Here is a 14,681-nt window from a genome sequence, read left to right as displayed (position 1 = left end):
TGCATTTACACCTCCATACCTTGTGTCGCGCTTAACCTCTTTTGCCTTTTTCTTCCTAGAATGCCCTTAAAGTTATTAAAATTAAAAAAATTAAAAATTAAAAAAATTAAAATAAAACATTTGTAAAAAAAAAAAAAAAAACTTTTTTGATTTTGGGGTGGCGGACACCACCCCCACTTTATTTTTTGAGGGTGGCTGAACCATTGTGGGGGGTGGTTCGTCTGCCCTCATTTTTGGTTTTTGGGGGTGGTTTCGCCACCCCTTTATTTGTTATTTAATTTGTGTTATTTTTTTAATAAGTTTCAAGACATTTAGGCAAGAAGAATTAAAAAGTAATCACATGCATGTGACTACTTTTCCGTTCATATTAATGCCAATTACTAACGTGTGTCTAATTTGACACATGGCGGTAGTATATAGGGGCCCCCTGATGTCACTTTTTAAAGTTTGGAGACGTAAGTGCAAGTGTAGTGGTAGTGTAGGGGCTAAAGTCTATTTTATCCTTATATTTTTAAGGAATTATAGTCGCACCTTCAAAGTCTAGAATAGAAGGAATGACATTTGTGTCACTTATCAGTTTAGTTGCATTGTTTCATGCTCTATGAACCACTTTTGGTCGAGATTTCTGTCTTCATTTCCAGAAAATTAATTTTTTTGTCATTACTTGTTTGGTTTTAAATATGTTAATTACAATTGTGAGTTTCTTTTAAATTATGTATTCTGAGAAATGCACTCTTTTTAATCTAGTATGTAACATATGCTAGGAGATAGATTCTGTGGTATATGATAATTGATATGTACACTTCTCCACCTCCATGGTGCTCAGATCAGGACCCTGGGCTGCCAGTTTTATCTGCACCTTGTTCTGCCTAACCTTGTTTATCATTGAGCTTTTACTAAAGAAAGTAGTATGAAATTGTGTCTTCTTGCAATTTTCTTTGTTTGTGTTTAGAGGTTAGTGTGGTTTACTTAAGCGTCCTGTTGGTTACTGATTCTATGAGATCATACAAGAAGTTATAATTTATGTTGCAGGTTTCAACTCCACATTGAGGCAGGGTAACATAACACACCATGAATATATTCAGGTTTATTATACTCATAAATTTGTGCCTGTTTAAGTTGAACATCTTCTTTATGGTTTCTTGATAGCTGCTTCTCATGTAGGTTGGAAAAGGAAGGGATGTTGGATTAAACCAGATTGCCCTCTTTGAAGGGAAGGTGGCAGGTGGAAATGGAGAGCAAGTCCTTAGCAGGGATATTTACAGGATTGGACAACTGTTTGATTTCTTCCGAATGCTGTCATTCTTTTTCACAACCGTTGGGTATTATGTGTGCACAATGGTACTTTTTATTGTATATCCTTTTCTTGGATCATTCTAGATAATTGGAATAACTTGTCTCTTGAATGGCCTGATGAGAATTTCCCTTTTAATGCAGATGACAGTACTTACAGTATACATATTTTTATATGGAAGACTTTACCTGGTAATCTAACAAAGTTAATTTCCCTTCCTACACCATGTTTTTTCACTGATTTCTTTAGCATCTCCACCTGAGTCTTACTCTTCCAAATTTTATAACATCATGATTATTATCTGTAAAATTATTACCATCATTTCTAATCAAACTTAGGTGTAAAACTTGCTGATTGTCTACAAAATAATTTGTATAACCAGTTTGGTATAGAAGTTTGGGAGTTTTTGCTGCATTGCTTGCAGCCTTGTTGTGATTTAATTGATGTTATGTAACAAAAATCTGGGTAGTTGAGCTTTATGGTACACTTGCTAGAAGGTACCTTTGGTAAAATTGTATTAGAACCTGTGGCAAGTTGCAGTTGAATGAAAAAAAAAAAAATCCATTTTTTGCTTAGAAATTTGGCCTTGTTTGTAATTCATCAAGTAGTCTAGCATTATATGAGCTTTGGATTAATAAGTTTCAAATCTTTTTTCCTTAATCTAGTTTGCTTAAGCCAAACAGTTGCAAGGAGTTACGTGAATGTTTTTATGATTCAATGACAATTATGTAATCCCCCCTCCAAAAAAAAAAAAGAAGGAAAAAAAAAAAAAAGAAAAAAAAAAAGCCAAGTAAGAGTATGTCTAGTTAGTTTATGCTATCATAGTCTTAATTACTGCGCTTGGTCAAATTCTCTAGAAATTGGATCGTGATGCATCTAGAGGGTGTTCTTGCAGTTTTTGCAGGCTGCCTGGACTTTTAGCACCGCCATATTCAATGCTCTATCCAAATTCATTCACCCAAGAAATGTGACCTAGCCTTTGATTTTAGGGAATCATAAATGAGTATAATGTCACTTTGGATTTTATTCTTCTTGTTCTTTATCTTCTTTCCTTCAGTGTTGCAAGAAGTACTCGCTGTCGATGCTCTTGGATAGATTTTTCTTCTCTTTGTAATTTCCCTGAGCATGTCTTTCCACTAGATAACGTTTTAGTTAATCTGCTGCCAATTCCTTCAGGCTTTCTCCGGACTTGATGAATCAATCTCAATGCGAGCAAAAATGTCGGGTAACACAGCACTAGATGCAGCTTTGAATGCTCAGTTCTTGGTTCAGATTGGAATTTTTACTGCAGTTCCGATGATAATGGGTTTTATACTTGAAATGGGATTGCTAAAGGTTAGTTTATATATTTCTTATGTGTAAAGCTTGGTACTTGACATAATATAATGACATTGCCTCCTGTATTGTATACAGTGGGGAACCTTTTAGGCTTTAGAAGGCTATATATGCATGATAAGTCTGTTTTGTCCTATTTTTTTCTGGATGTCCTATTAATATGATTTTCTTCTTGTTTTTTTTCTTTTCAATAAATGTATTTCCATAGTGCATAAAATTTTGTAGTGCTAATCATTTAGTCTTACCTAAATATTTGCAGGCTGTTTTCAGTTTTATTACAATGCAACTTCAGTTGTGTTCTGTCTTCTTCACATTTTCATTAGGAACAAGAACTCATTATTTTGGACGTACCATCCTCCATGGAGGTGCAAAAGTATGTCAACATATTTTTCTGATTTGTCTTTATTTTTTTTTATTTTTTTTTAATGGTTTATTTGTTTGGCAATTGAAAGATTGATTTGCATTGTTCATTTTCTCCAATAGTACCGAGCAACTGGTAGAGGCTTTGTTGTCCGTCACATCAAGTTTGCTGAAAATTACAGGCTTTATTCAAGAAGTCATTTCATCAAAGCGTGAGTGGTATTTGCTAGAGAAGGGCAGATGATTTTTCTTTATGGGAAAGGGGGTGGGGGTTGATGTTATTCATTTGGATCAATTTAAGGGGCTTTTTTTTTCCCTCTCAAACTTATGAAGCTGATTTTTTGCAGGTTTGAGGTGGCACTGCTTCTTATAGTTTATATTGCGTATGGGTACACAGATGGAGGTGCTGTTTCATTTGTTTTGCTAACTATAAGCAGTTGGTTCCTTGTCATTTCGTGGCTCTTTGCTCCTTATATCTTCAATCCCTCTGGTTTTGAGTGGCAAAAGTGAGTTCTTAGCTTTTTATTTACTTCCTGGAAATTCTGTGTCTTTTCTTTTGTGGCATTTAAGTCCCTGCTTTTACATTTTATATAATTTTGTAATAATCATACTGGCTTGTCATTCTTATAATCTTACTTTCCAATGTACAGGACTGTGGAGGATTTTGATGATTGGATTGGTTGGCTTCTGTATAAAGGTGGAGTAGGTGTGAAGGGAGAAAATAGCTGGGAATCTTGGTGGGATGAAGAACAGGTTTATAACTAATGCAAATATTTTCTTTTCTTTTTTATAACTATTGCAATCGAGATGAAGTTAGTTGCACTTCATCTCCTGATGAGAAGACAATATGATTATTGCTTTAATAATTACTGTTCCTTTAACAAATAAAATGTTTCATTATTTAGCAAACTTGTTATAACAAAATGATGATAAGCACTAAGCAGACTAAATTTACAAAAAAAAAAATTACCTTTTCTTCCCATGTGGTAGAGCTTGATTGGTTCTAAATTTTTGTTTTCTTTATTCCTTTTTTGTGATTTGAATTGGGAATTGAGGTGGGGGGTTTGGGTGGGGGGCAGCCATAGAGCCATTTCCTCTGCCTGTTTGTTCTTTTCAACTCTGAAGAATGCAGATTTTTTTTAGCTTAGATATGTGGGAAGCATTGTTCAAATTACATGCCATCCATGCTTTTTGTATAAATGAATTATTATGTTATCAAATGGTCCTATGGACTTGTTTTACACTGGATTGGACGTTTTTCTGAGTAGCTCGCTGCTTTTCTGGTTTGTTTCTTGTGGTGACTCTTCTTATGCAGATGCATATACAAACATTGAGAGGTCGTATATTGGAAACAATTTTGAGTTTGAGGTTCTTAATATTCCAATATGGCATCGTATACAAACTACATATCACAGGAAAGGATACATCACTTGCGGTACACTTCTTGTCCTTTATTCTGCATGCATAGCTCAGATATGTTCTGTATGTTATCTAAAAATAAATTGAGCATATTCATGTCTCCTAGCTTCGGGAGTGTTACTGATTTTCTAATTCTGAAGACAGGTGATGATTAATAAGCACTCGCCTAAGTTCTCCCATCCATATAATTTTTAGTTGCAATTGCAATCAAAATTCTACAATAATGGGCATGTTATTATATGTGGCCCATCACAATTACTGATCTGACACTTGAAAGTTGAAAGCCTTGAGAGATTTTTGCAAAACAAAAGAAAGAACATAGTAGAACTATTGTGGCATATTATTGTCAGAAGTCTATTTAATAAGATTTTGGAATTATGTTAATGGGTCCCATCTCAATAGTGATCTCAGAAATGAGTGTTTATTACCAAAGCGAGGAAACACTGTAGCTTCTTGAAGTTGATTGAGATAAACAAGTTTTACAATCAAAATGTCATGAGAAGCCCGTGTCTGTTTTTTACTAGGGTTTGCGTTTTTAATGAATTTGAATTACTTATGAAAAAAATAAAAAGAAGCTTGTGTATATGTTGATACTATAGTAATAGGCTTAATATGAGAATCTTGTTGCAAAGTACTTCTAAATGCTTTCTTTATAGGTTAACAATTCATGCTCAACTAACTCTATAACTACCTAGATATTTGTGCATACAATTTTGGCTTTAGTTATTTCTACCAATAAATAAAACATAAATAATAAAGGAAGAAATGAAGAAAGATAGCTGCATATGCTTGTACGAATATCATATTCTGCTTTACTGATTCTAGTTTTACTAAAAGATTAAGTTCTCTTGATCTTAACAATTGCTTTTGTTCTCTAGCTTTATGGCTTCTCCTGGGCCGTACTGGTTGGCATTGTCATGATATTCAAGGTTTGTCTGGCTTCTTGCTTAAATTATTTTCCCTATCCATCTTGACTTGCTTATTTTTGCTTTGAACCTAATATTTTTTGTATTATTTTCTATTGTCCGGCAGGTCTTTACCTACAGTCCCAAAAGATCAACCCACTTCCATTTAATGATGCGATTTATACAGGGAGTCACATCCTTGGGACTTGTTGCAGCCCTCGCCCTCGTTATTGTCTTTACTAATCTGTCAATAGCAGACCTGTTTGCAAGCCTCCTTGCATTTATTCCAACTGGATGGGCCATACTATGTGTAAGTTTTAAGAATACAAGTTCTAATCAAATTTCATGAACACAAAATAATGTGCGATTTTGACAGTGGCTAATTTGTCCAAACTGTATACCCTTTCGAGAGAACAGTGATTAAAAATTTAGGATATAGCTGAACACGCATTCTATATATGATCTGACAGCCAGTGTAGCTGAATATAGCATTATTGATCCAGCTATGACATTTGATATACTACTGACACCAAGTGGATGGGTTAATAAGCTGTTCTTGACTTGTCGTGTATTCTCAAGTACAGAAAGTAATGCAAGCAGTTTAGGGTGCTTTGCATAGATAAGATGTTATGACCGGAAAATTGAATGGTAGTGTCTTTGAGACTCCTTGGTTGTCATGTAATACATGTAAGCCATTGAACTGCATCCAAAACAATGATTTCTGGATGCATGGACTTTTAATTGCTTTTAACCGGGTAAACTGCTTTTTTTTTAATAAGATAATTCAATCTTATTAAAAGGCACAAAGGGGCGCAACCCAAGTACACAGGCAACTGTCTATTTGTATTTAGTCTTGACCGTGTTTTAGCGATGATGGTATTATCTGATATTTGTTTGATTATTGTTGGTTGTGCTGAAACAGCTGGGAATCACTTGGAAGAAGGTGGTGAAGAGTTTGGGGCTATGGGAATCAGTGCGTGAATTTGCTAGGATGTATGATGCTGGGATGGGTATGCTTATTTTTGCCCCAATTGCCGTGTTATCATGGTTTCCCTTCATTTCCACCTTCCAGTCTCGCCTTCTCTTTAATCAAGCATTTAGCCGTGGGCTGGAGATCTCCATCATTCTTGCTGGAAACAAAGCTAACATCGAAACTTAATTCTTCCTTCCGGCATTTCGTAAATATGCAGCAGCTGTGATGTTGTGATTGTGTATTTGAGATGACAATGCTCTAGTGTTTTATGACCCTTAGTATATTTCTAGCATGGTGTTTGTATAGATGGTTGTAAAAAAAACAAAAATGTAGCGGTGGAAGCAACATTTCTATTTAGAGCAGGTGGTTGGTGATATTTTGAGTTCCACTTTTTGTAATGTAAGGATGTAACATCACTGAACTTCGGGATTTCTCGTTTTTTTTTTTTTTTTTTTGGGGAGGACCAGGCGTTATCATTTGTCTTAGTCTTTTCATATACCTCCTGCAAGTCAACTTTATTTTAAGCGAAAATTGTTCCAATGGTCCACTAAAATGTCTCAAGCTTTTTTAACAGGTTTCACGTGGATTTTTTGGTAATGTCATGCGGGATTTGGTTTAGTTGGGGAAAAAAAACAGTAAAAAGAGAACTCATGTATTTTTTATGTGAAGCTTTGTTGCTGGAGGAGCCAACCGAAAGTATTTGTTTTCCATGTCATAAAGAACTCGTGGACGTTTTTTTGTTTTTTTTAAATCAAATAAGGAAAACGGGTTACAAGTGATCATATAACAAAATGGTGGCCAACTCAACAACAAAGCCCAAATAGAAATTACAGTATAGATATAGAAACAATAACAGACAGCAGGACAATGGTTTCATTCATGATCCCAAAAGAATTATAAACAAGTCGGGTCTTTCCAATGGTCACAAAAGGTGGTAACAAGTGGCAAAAGGACTCTATAAAGAGTCCCATGCTGTGAAGGCAACAACCACAGTTTCAAGGTTGTTGTAGAAAAGGTACTGCAATAACCATTGAAGGACAAAACACCGGCCAAAGAAGTTTTCTCTCCAAGATCAAACCAGATCATATCAGGAAAACAGTAACTCACGTAAAACCAAAACTACAGCAAAATACGACAAAAAGTTCAGAAATACAACAAAAAAACTATAAGCAAAAAACAAGCACTCAGGATAGTTGCACTAGCGGAGGATGGGTGGTTGAAAGTCCCTGGGGAGCACGTGGACGTTTTTATCTTTGCCTTTACATATTCGGTGATTTAGTTTTGACAATTTTTTTCGATAAAATATCATTTCAGTCACTCAACTATTTATCATTATCCCTTATCTGTCATTGTTTTTTTATTAGTTCTTGAGACTCTAGAAACACCCAATGTTATCTTTGTCCAACCTTACAATTATTATTCCTTAATATATTTGATGTGATATATGTTTTTATGCTCATATTTTTTAATAGAAATCTCGTGCAATACTTATAATATGAGCACTTCATTTTAAATAAATGACCTAAATTCTGTCACTACATTTAAAATGTTAAAAAACTAAAACTCTATTTTCAGTAACCATTGACCTCTACTTTCACTATGGCCACGATTACCGCCCTGGTCGGGATGCTTCAAAGCATTAAGAGCATAAAAAATTCATTCATTACTGTTAAATTATTATTTATCCCAAAAGCTTAAACTAATAGGAAGAGATAAATTTATACTAAAACTCTATTTTTTAATAGGTAATGCCCAACACGTGGAATATTTAATTTAAATGGGAGATGAATTGACGGAATCAGGGTTCGATCTCATGACTTTTGGCTTTGATACCATGTTAAATTATCAGTTATTCCACAAGTTTAAACTTATAGAAAAAGGTAAATTTAATCAGTTAATCAATACTTTAACAATTACCAATGGCACATTGTGTGTTTAAGTGTGAAAAGACACCTTACCTTCATATGGTGACTATCAATCTCTCATCACCACCACCATTAGGAGTGGTCAACCAACACTTTGACAATTTTGGGGTGACCGAATCACCAGTTTTGGCCAAAGAAGTGGTTCGACCAAAATTAGAGCTACAAGAGGATAAGAATGAAATGAAGACTTAATAAAACTTCATGCATTAAAGTGAGGATATTCTGACAAAACAGTTTAGAAACAACAACCATATTTTGACCATCCGTGATTCACATGTATTTTAGCCAAATGCAGAGCCACCTTCCTGAAAATAGCATGGGAGGAATAGAAAACATAAGAGTGGTGGAGCTTAGACCTAATTGACTGATTCTACAATTACAATTAAGACAAAGACAAAGACTTCCTCTATCTTCGGCTCCAAACAGGGTGTAATGGAATCTTTAGACAAATCAATGTACTTTGTCTGCATAGGAAGCCTACCTTAAGTTTGGCTTGTCTCCAACTAAAAAAAAAAAAAAACCAAAAACAAAAAAAACAAAAAAAAAAAATAATAATAATAATAATCATTGAAGATTGTCTTGTGAAAAAAATACTGTCCAGTAAAAAGAAGAAAAAATAACTAAAATTCTTCGTCAGTTTTACAATCTCACCGTTTATTTTTGCACCAAAAATCTTCATTTAGGTTTGGGAGTCTGTTTAATATACTATTTTTTCTCTCTATTGTAACACGATTAGGGCCCACATGATGCAATGAGAAGAAAAGCACAGTGGGACCTTCAACTCCAACAAGAAGGCCAAAAACATTCAATTTGAAATTAATTTTTAAAATTTAAGAAAAATAAATTGAAAATGGCATTTTGATAGATCAAAAGAGCTCCGAGGGCATTTTTGGCATTGCAGGTATCAAGCCTGCTCAGCCCCTTCCAAAACAACCCCCACTCTGTGTTTGTCATATAAAATATAAAATATAAAATTACAAATCCTTGGTACTGTGAATCCTAAAAACTAGGGCCTCAAATGCCAAAAAAACAATTTACACAGGCTGCTGAAGAGTGGAATCACTTCCACTACTTCCACTCCCAGCCACTCCAATTTCATCTGTAGTTGCAGAATTGCCATAAGTAGGAAGCTGATCAACTCCAGTCATAGGTGAAGAAGCTGGGAAGATCGGATGGTTAAATCTACAAGCCGGCCCATACTTGCAAATGCCATAGCGACTGTAATGTGAACAGATACTCTGATCCTGGAAACAAATTCATGCGAGGAACTCATCAGGCATGGAAATTATGTGAGAAACTTTCCAGAAGAAACGACTACTGATAAGTTAAGTAAAATAATAAAAACAAAAATGTAATTGCAGAAATCGGCTGTGGACCAACGGTGTAAGACCCAGATCCACAGGTTCCTATCAGTGTGCGAAACATGGAATCGCTTTCAGTCCAATCATAGCATCGCCGGTCAACGCTGTTAAAGCTATGGGCGACGTGGCATCAGACCCTAAGAAGAAACGACCTACTGAAAATGATATGGAAAACTTCTTACTGCTTTTTTTTTTTTTTAGAATCCTAGAATCTTTAACAATGGTCTATCAATTGGTTTCGGCACAAACAAACAAACAAAAAAACCCTTCCCAAGTATTTACATTTGTGAGCACAGCCCAGAAGAATACTTACAGGTCTCAAAGGAAGGCCCTTGTCACTGAGAGCACATGGGGGTGACTTCGCAGCCCGATCCTTGGGGTGGTGATACTTGCAATTAGATTTAAACTTACAATCCCCAGTTTTTAAGAAATAACTGCACTCAGGTTGGCCAGGTCGTTCTGGATATTCATCTATCTGAACCTGCTGATGATGATGTGTAAAGAGATTGGTTTCAGGAGCTGCTGGGCTCAAGACATATGGGGCAGTCGGATGCATACTCCTTTCTGTTGGATATACAGGAACCTTAACAATTGACAAACAAATAAATTAATGGGCAACCTACGCTTAGTATATCTCATCAACTCCTTTCTTTCTAATCAATTACATAGCCAAAAAAAAAAAGGTGATGGGAAATGGGAAAAGCATAATATAAAAACAGTAACCAAGCCATGAGGCACAAAGCATAAACCAGGCATAAATATATAAAAACAGTGTGTTGCATGTGTTCCCAGGGGTGAAGAAAGTGCCTGACTGGGAACAGCAGTAGATATACCGATCTTTTGAAAACACAACAGCAGAAACACAGTTTATTATTTTTCCTCATCGAACTTTAACATTCTTGAGTAATAAGGCATTTTAACCCCTTATAAATTCCTTATTTTAGAACATAATAACACTTATTTTATCCCTTCCAGTTACCAGAATGCTATCCCCCAAAAACCCCAAGTTCAACCACTAATTTCAAGGATCATATTGAGGAAAAAAAAATATGCATTGTGTAAAAAGATGTAAATACCCTCTGTCTGAGCTCACTTTTCATGATTGTGATTTGTGAATGCCCAAAGGGCATGGTCTCAATAGAGAACTGGAGTTGAGTCACTTGAGGAAATTCCCAATGAATATGTTTGACTGCTCTGTGTCATACATATCACCCATATGCATTATTTAAACACTTCTTTACTCGTGCAATTTCTTCTTTGAAAAAAGAAAAGAAAAAGAGCTATTTCTCAATTATTATCTGAACACAGCCTGTAAATAGGTAACTTCACTTAAGTTAACAAATAGGGATGGTAATGTACTAGTTCTATGCAGAGACATCATCAATACAACAAATTACTTGTACTCTTGTCCAAAGAACCAGGTTGTTGCATAAATTTACCAGGAAAACAAACAATTCTTGCCAGGTAAAAGTGATGACAATTACTCAGAATAAAAGTACCTGATACCCATTCCATTCCGAATTTTGGGGAGGCACCACAGGTGTAGGTGGAAGCACAATTGGCACAAAGGGAGCAGTTTCATTCAATGTATGCGAAGGCCAAGATGCAATAGATGGTGGGGAAGCACCTAATGAAACAGATCCACCATTACCATATCCTGAAGGGGTGTCACTCCCCCCCACAACTGTAGGGTCGGGGTGATTAAACCTGCAGTTTGCTCCATACTTGCAGGAGCCAGTACGCATGTAATAGGGGCACTCTTTCTCCCCCTGTGATGAATTAAAACGTCATTGATTTATCAGAATAATTGCTCTGACAAACCATGGTAAGAGACTAAAGATAATCTTTATAGAATTTTGAGCTAGAGAAATGATTATAGAGATATCATATAACACGGATATACAAAGATTTGTCAAGACTTTACAATTAAGACATAGAAGTAATACCAGTCGGATTGGCAAGCCCAAAAAGTTGAGCTCTAGAAGTGTGGTTCCCGAAGTTTTGCCTCTTGTGTGATTGTATCTACAAGCTTTTCCATACTTACACCCCCCCGACCTCAAGTAATACTGAAAGAAGCTCAAGATAAGAATTATAAGACCACAAAAACCATTGTTAGTGCATCATGCACATTGCACACAGTTAAATAAATGGTAGACAAGAAGAGTAAATGTAAAAAAGTTGCCTAGAACATATTTGTAGGATAGGTTACTCTTTTGAAAAGGTCACAACAAATCCAATATATGATATTCATATATTGTTAGAAAACAGATTAAAGAATCACCAAGGGCAAACCCAGGTGTCAGACTTTTGCCAATCTAACAACACTTTCGTCGCGGCAGCACAAAGCTACAGGAAACTGAATGAAGAATTTTAAGCAATAGAGCTAATTGAGGAAATTGATGAAAGTTCATCATACATATTCAGGTAAATAAATAACCTACATGAGAGAAATAGATGAAAACTATCGCTAGCTAGCAATGGTTAATGCCCCTAATATCGATATTTTATATCCATATGAGCTACGAACAAGAGGGATGTATGGATTTAACATATCTCGATTAATTATATCGAGATATTACATCCATACTTTGACCCATCACAATGATACAGATATGCTATGATATTGACTCCTGACACACATTAGCAACATCATAAAATAATCAACATCATCGACATCAAGGGTTCACAAATAAAATTTCCCACCCAATTAGTGTTTCCAAAAGTACGAATTGAACCCGAATACCCACCACTCCCTAATAGATGCCTTAAGTCTTTAGTCACTAAGCTAGGACACCATGGGCAATGCCCAAATTGATTGAACCAGGCATAGTTCGAACTATCTAGAGTCAGGTGCAACAATCATGAATAAATGTTATATTTTCACCAATCAGCTCTATTTTGGGCCTCATAATCAATGCACACATATCCAAAAACAATTCTAAGAAAATTCATGAAAGTTGCCATGCATGCTAGTTAAAAAAATTGCTGCTAAAACCATAGCTTGCAAATTTGTTTGTTGAAGACCATAACAACAATAATAAGAACCTTGCACTCTGTCTGGCCAGGCCTCTCTGTGGATTCGTCCCTTTCCTTCACCTTCTCCTTAACACCCTTCAAATCGATAAAAATAAAACACCGAAGGACAAAAAAGTTAGCATGACAGAATAATTCCAATCATACAAGGAGAACAAATTGACGCTTGAAAGCAAAACACCCAAAGCGCTGACTGCCCATTAATTGACAGATAGATTCTCCATCCATTGGAAAGAAAAAATAAATAAAATCATCTATTAAAGAAATATAACTGAAGTAGGAAAAAATAGGACTCCCTAAAAGCAAAAAGAAATACATAAAAACTTTTCAGAAACTATTTTCCATCAAAACAAACAAAGCTATAAAACCCAACCAGCCACAATCCATCATATCCCAACACCACCACCACTTCCCCTCGCTGCAAAATACTATTTTCTTCTCAAATATTAATCTCCAAACCCAGTACATTCCTCCCATAAAATCCCCACAAGCAGAGACTTTTCCATATCTACAACACATACTCAATGTCTCCTTTTCTGAAACAATAATCTAACCAAATACATGCATGTATACATTAATTAACGTACAAAAAACACACGCACACGCATAATCATACATAATATACCTGGTTTTTCCTTCTAACAGGGTGATTGAACTTGCAATTGGATGCAAACTTGCACGTCCCAGTCTTGAGATAAAAGGCGCAATCTTCGGCCTCAGGCCGCACTGGGTACTGATACTGATGCCTCTTGCTATTGGCATTACCATTATCATTTCTCTCACCGCTTTCCTCAACCTCCACCTCCACCTCCACCTCCGGGACACTTGGGATCGAAACAAACTCCTCCACCACCACCTTCTCAATCTCATTATCATTCTCATTCTCATTCTCATTCCCATTCACATTCACATTCCAATCGTCCCATCCGCTCTCGCCGCCCTTCCCTCCTTCCCAATTCGAACCCCCCTTGTCTTTCTCAACCCATTGTTCTTGTTCAACCTCTTTCAAATCCCAGTTCCCATCTTTCTCAGCCTCTTCCTTCAAGACAGGTTCCGATTCCTCTTTCAAACTCAGGCTCTGAAGCTCGACATAGATGGCCGGAGTGTGATCCTCTGCCGTACGATTGGGATCATCAGACGGTGCTTGATCGAGATCGGAATTAGGGAATTTTGAAGGCTGAAACTCTAATTCCGAGACTTCGTTGATGGGATTTGGGTCGCAGATTGATTCAAAGGCCTCCATTCTCCCTCCACATTTCAAACCCTAATTTCGCAGAGAAAAGGGAAAGAGCGAGAGTTAAGAGAAATAAATGGTATGTGCGAAAACCCGAAAAAGGTGAAACTTTTTGGTGGTATATATAATATATGTATATGCTGAGCTACATTTGTACGTGAGGATAACGTATGTACAACATCATAATTCATACATGGCTGGGATGCCCAATAAAATGTTTTTAAAAAGCTGCTTTTTTTTTTTTTTTTTTTTTTTCTTCATACAGATGAAAGGAAACCAAAACATTACAGTAAATGTAAACTTTGTAGTTTCTTAAGAATTAGGTTTTTCGAATTTCACTCGAATTTGGGCCGTTTAATTGTGGGGACATACATGCTCTGGATAATCTAAGATGTAAGATTCATTTGTTTGGAACAAATGAATCTATGACACTCCGATCTTGGAAAGATGAATAGTTTACAATAGAGCATGTATGGTTTTTAAAGACATTAATGAGTACTAAGTTTCATTTCACTTAATTATTTTTTTTAGAGTAATAACATAGATGTGTCTATCTAACTCACATAGAGAATATGTGGTTTATAAAGACATTAACGAGTGCTAAGTGTTACATTGTTTACTATTTTTTTTTATAAAGACATTAACGAGTGCTAAGTGTTACATTGTTTACTATTTTTTTTTTAAAAAAAAAAATTGATTCAAAGGGGGAAAAAGAAAGTTATAAAGGGGGTTTTTTCCGCTACAAATTCTTAAAGAGGAGAGAATGGGAATGAGAGAGAATGCTTCCAAACACACGGTTCGAAACAGCTCATTTGGCAACATGGTGTGCACAATAATTTGCA

General features: G+C 35.8%; 2 protein-coding genes and 1 non-coding gene across 3 annotated transcripts in view; 1 reads left to right on the top strand and 2 right to left on the bottom strand.

The window, feature by feature from the left end:
* LOC132173904 (callose synthase 10) overlaps nucleotides 1-6,710 on the top strand; it is a 58,364-nt gene extending 51,654 nt beyond the window's left edge. The window contains exons 40-51 of the mRNA XM_059585572.2: nucleotides 1,033-1,085; nucleotides 1,165-1,341; nucleotides 1,438-1,485; nucleotides 2,471-2,629; nucleotides 2,889-3,002; nucleotides 3,113-3,201; nucleotides 3,337-3,495; nucleotides 3,640-3,742; nucleotides 4,305-4,424; nucleotides 5,287-5,337; nucleotides 5,441-5,623; nucleotides 6,236-6,710. Coding sequence (XP_059441555.2) covers nucleotides 1,033-1,085; nucleotides 1,165-1,341; nucleotides 1,438-1,485; nucleotides 2,471-2,629; nucleotides 2,889-3,002; nucleotides 3,113-3,201; nucleotides 3,337-3,495; nucleotides 3,640-3,742; nucleotides 4,305-4,424; nucleotides 5,287-5,337; nucleotides 5,441-5,623; nucleotides 6,236-6,472 — 1,493 coding nt within the window. The 3' untranslated portion in view covers nucleotides 6,473-6,710. The remainder of the gene's footprint in view (nucleotides 1-1,032; nucleotides 1,086-1,164; nucleotides 1,342-1,437; nucleotides 1,486-2,470; nucleotides 2,630-2,888; nucleotides 3,003-3,112; nucleotides 3,202-3,336; nucleotides 3,496-3,639; nucleotides 3,743-4,304; nucleotides 4,425-5,286; nucleotides 5,338-5,440; nucleotides 5,624-6,235) is intronic.
* Nucleotides 6,711-9,053: 2,343 nt separating this feature from the next.
* On the bottom strand, nucleotides 9,054-13,928 carry LOC132173508 (Zinc finger C-x8-C-x5-C-x3-H type family protein). The gene is made up of 6 exons (XM_059585024.2): nucleotides 13,231-13,928; nucleotides 12,618-12,683; nucleotides 11,519-11,638; nucleotides 11,072-11,341; nucleotides 9,886-10,155; nucleotides 9,054-9,455 (listed from the first exon to the last, which is right to left on the bottom strand). Exons 1-6 carry the CDS (start codon nucleotides 13,846-13,848, stop codon nucleotides 9,246-9,248), a joined length of 1,554 nt encoding a protein of 517 aa, XP_059441007.2. The 5' UTR covers nucleotides 13,849-13,928; the 3' UTR covers nucleotides 9,054-9,245.
* Nucleotides 9,559-9,709, bottom strand: LOC132176810 (small nucleolar RNA snoR2/U65). Its single transcript, XR_009439670.2, has one exon. It is a non-coding gene; the product is annotated as a small nucleolar RNA snoR2/U65 (small nucleolar RNA).
* Nucleotides 13,929-14,681: the final 753 nt, after the last annotated feature.

This window comes from Corylus avellana, chromosome 3 (assembly GCF_965113065.1).
Source record: "Corylus avellana chromosome 3, dhCorAvel1.hap1.2, whole genome shotgun sequence".
NCBI lineage: Eukaryota > Viridiplantae > Streptophyta > Magnoliopsida > Fagales > Betulaceae > Corylus > Corylus avellana.
Note: the sequence above shows the minus strand (reverse complement) of the source record. Positions and strands in the feature narration are given on the sequence as shown.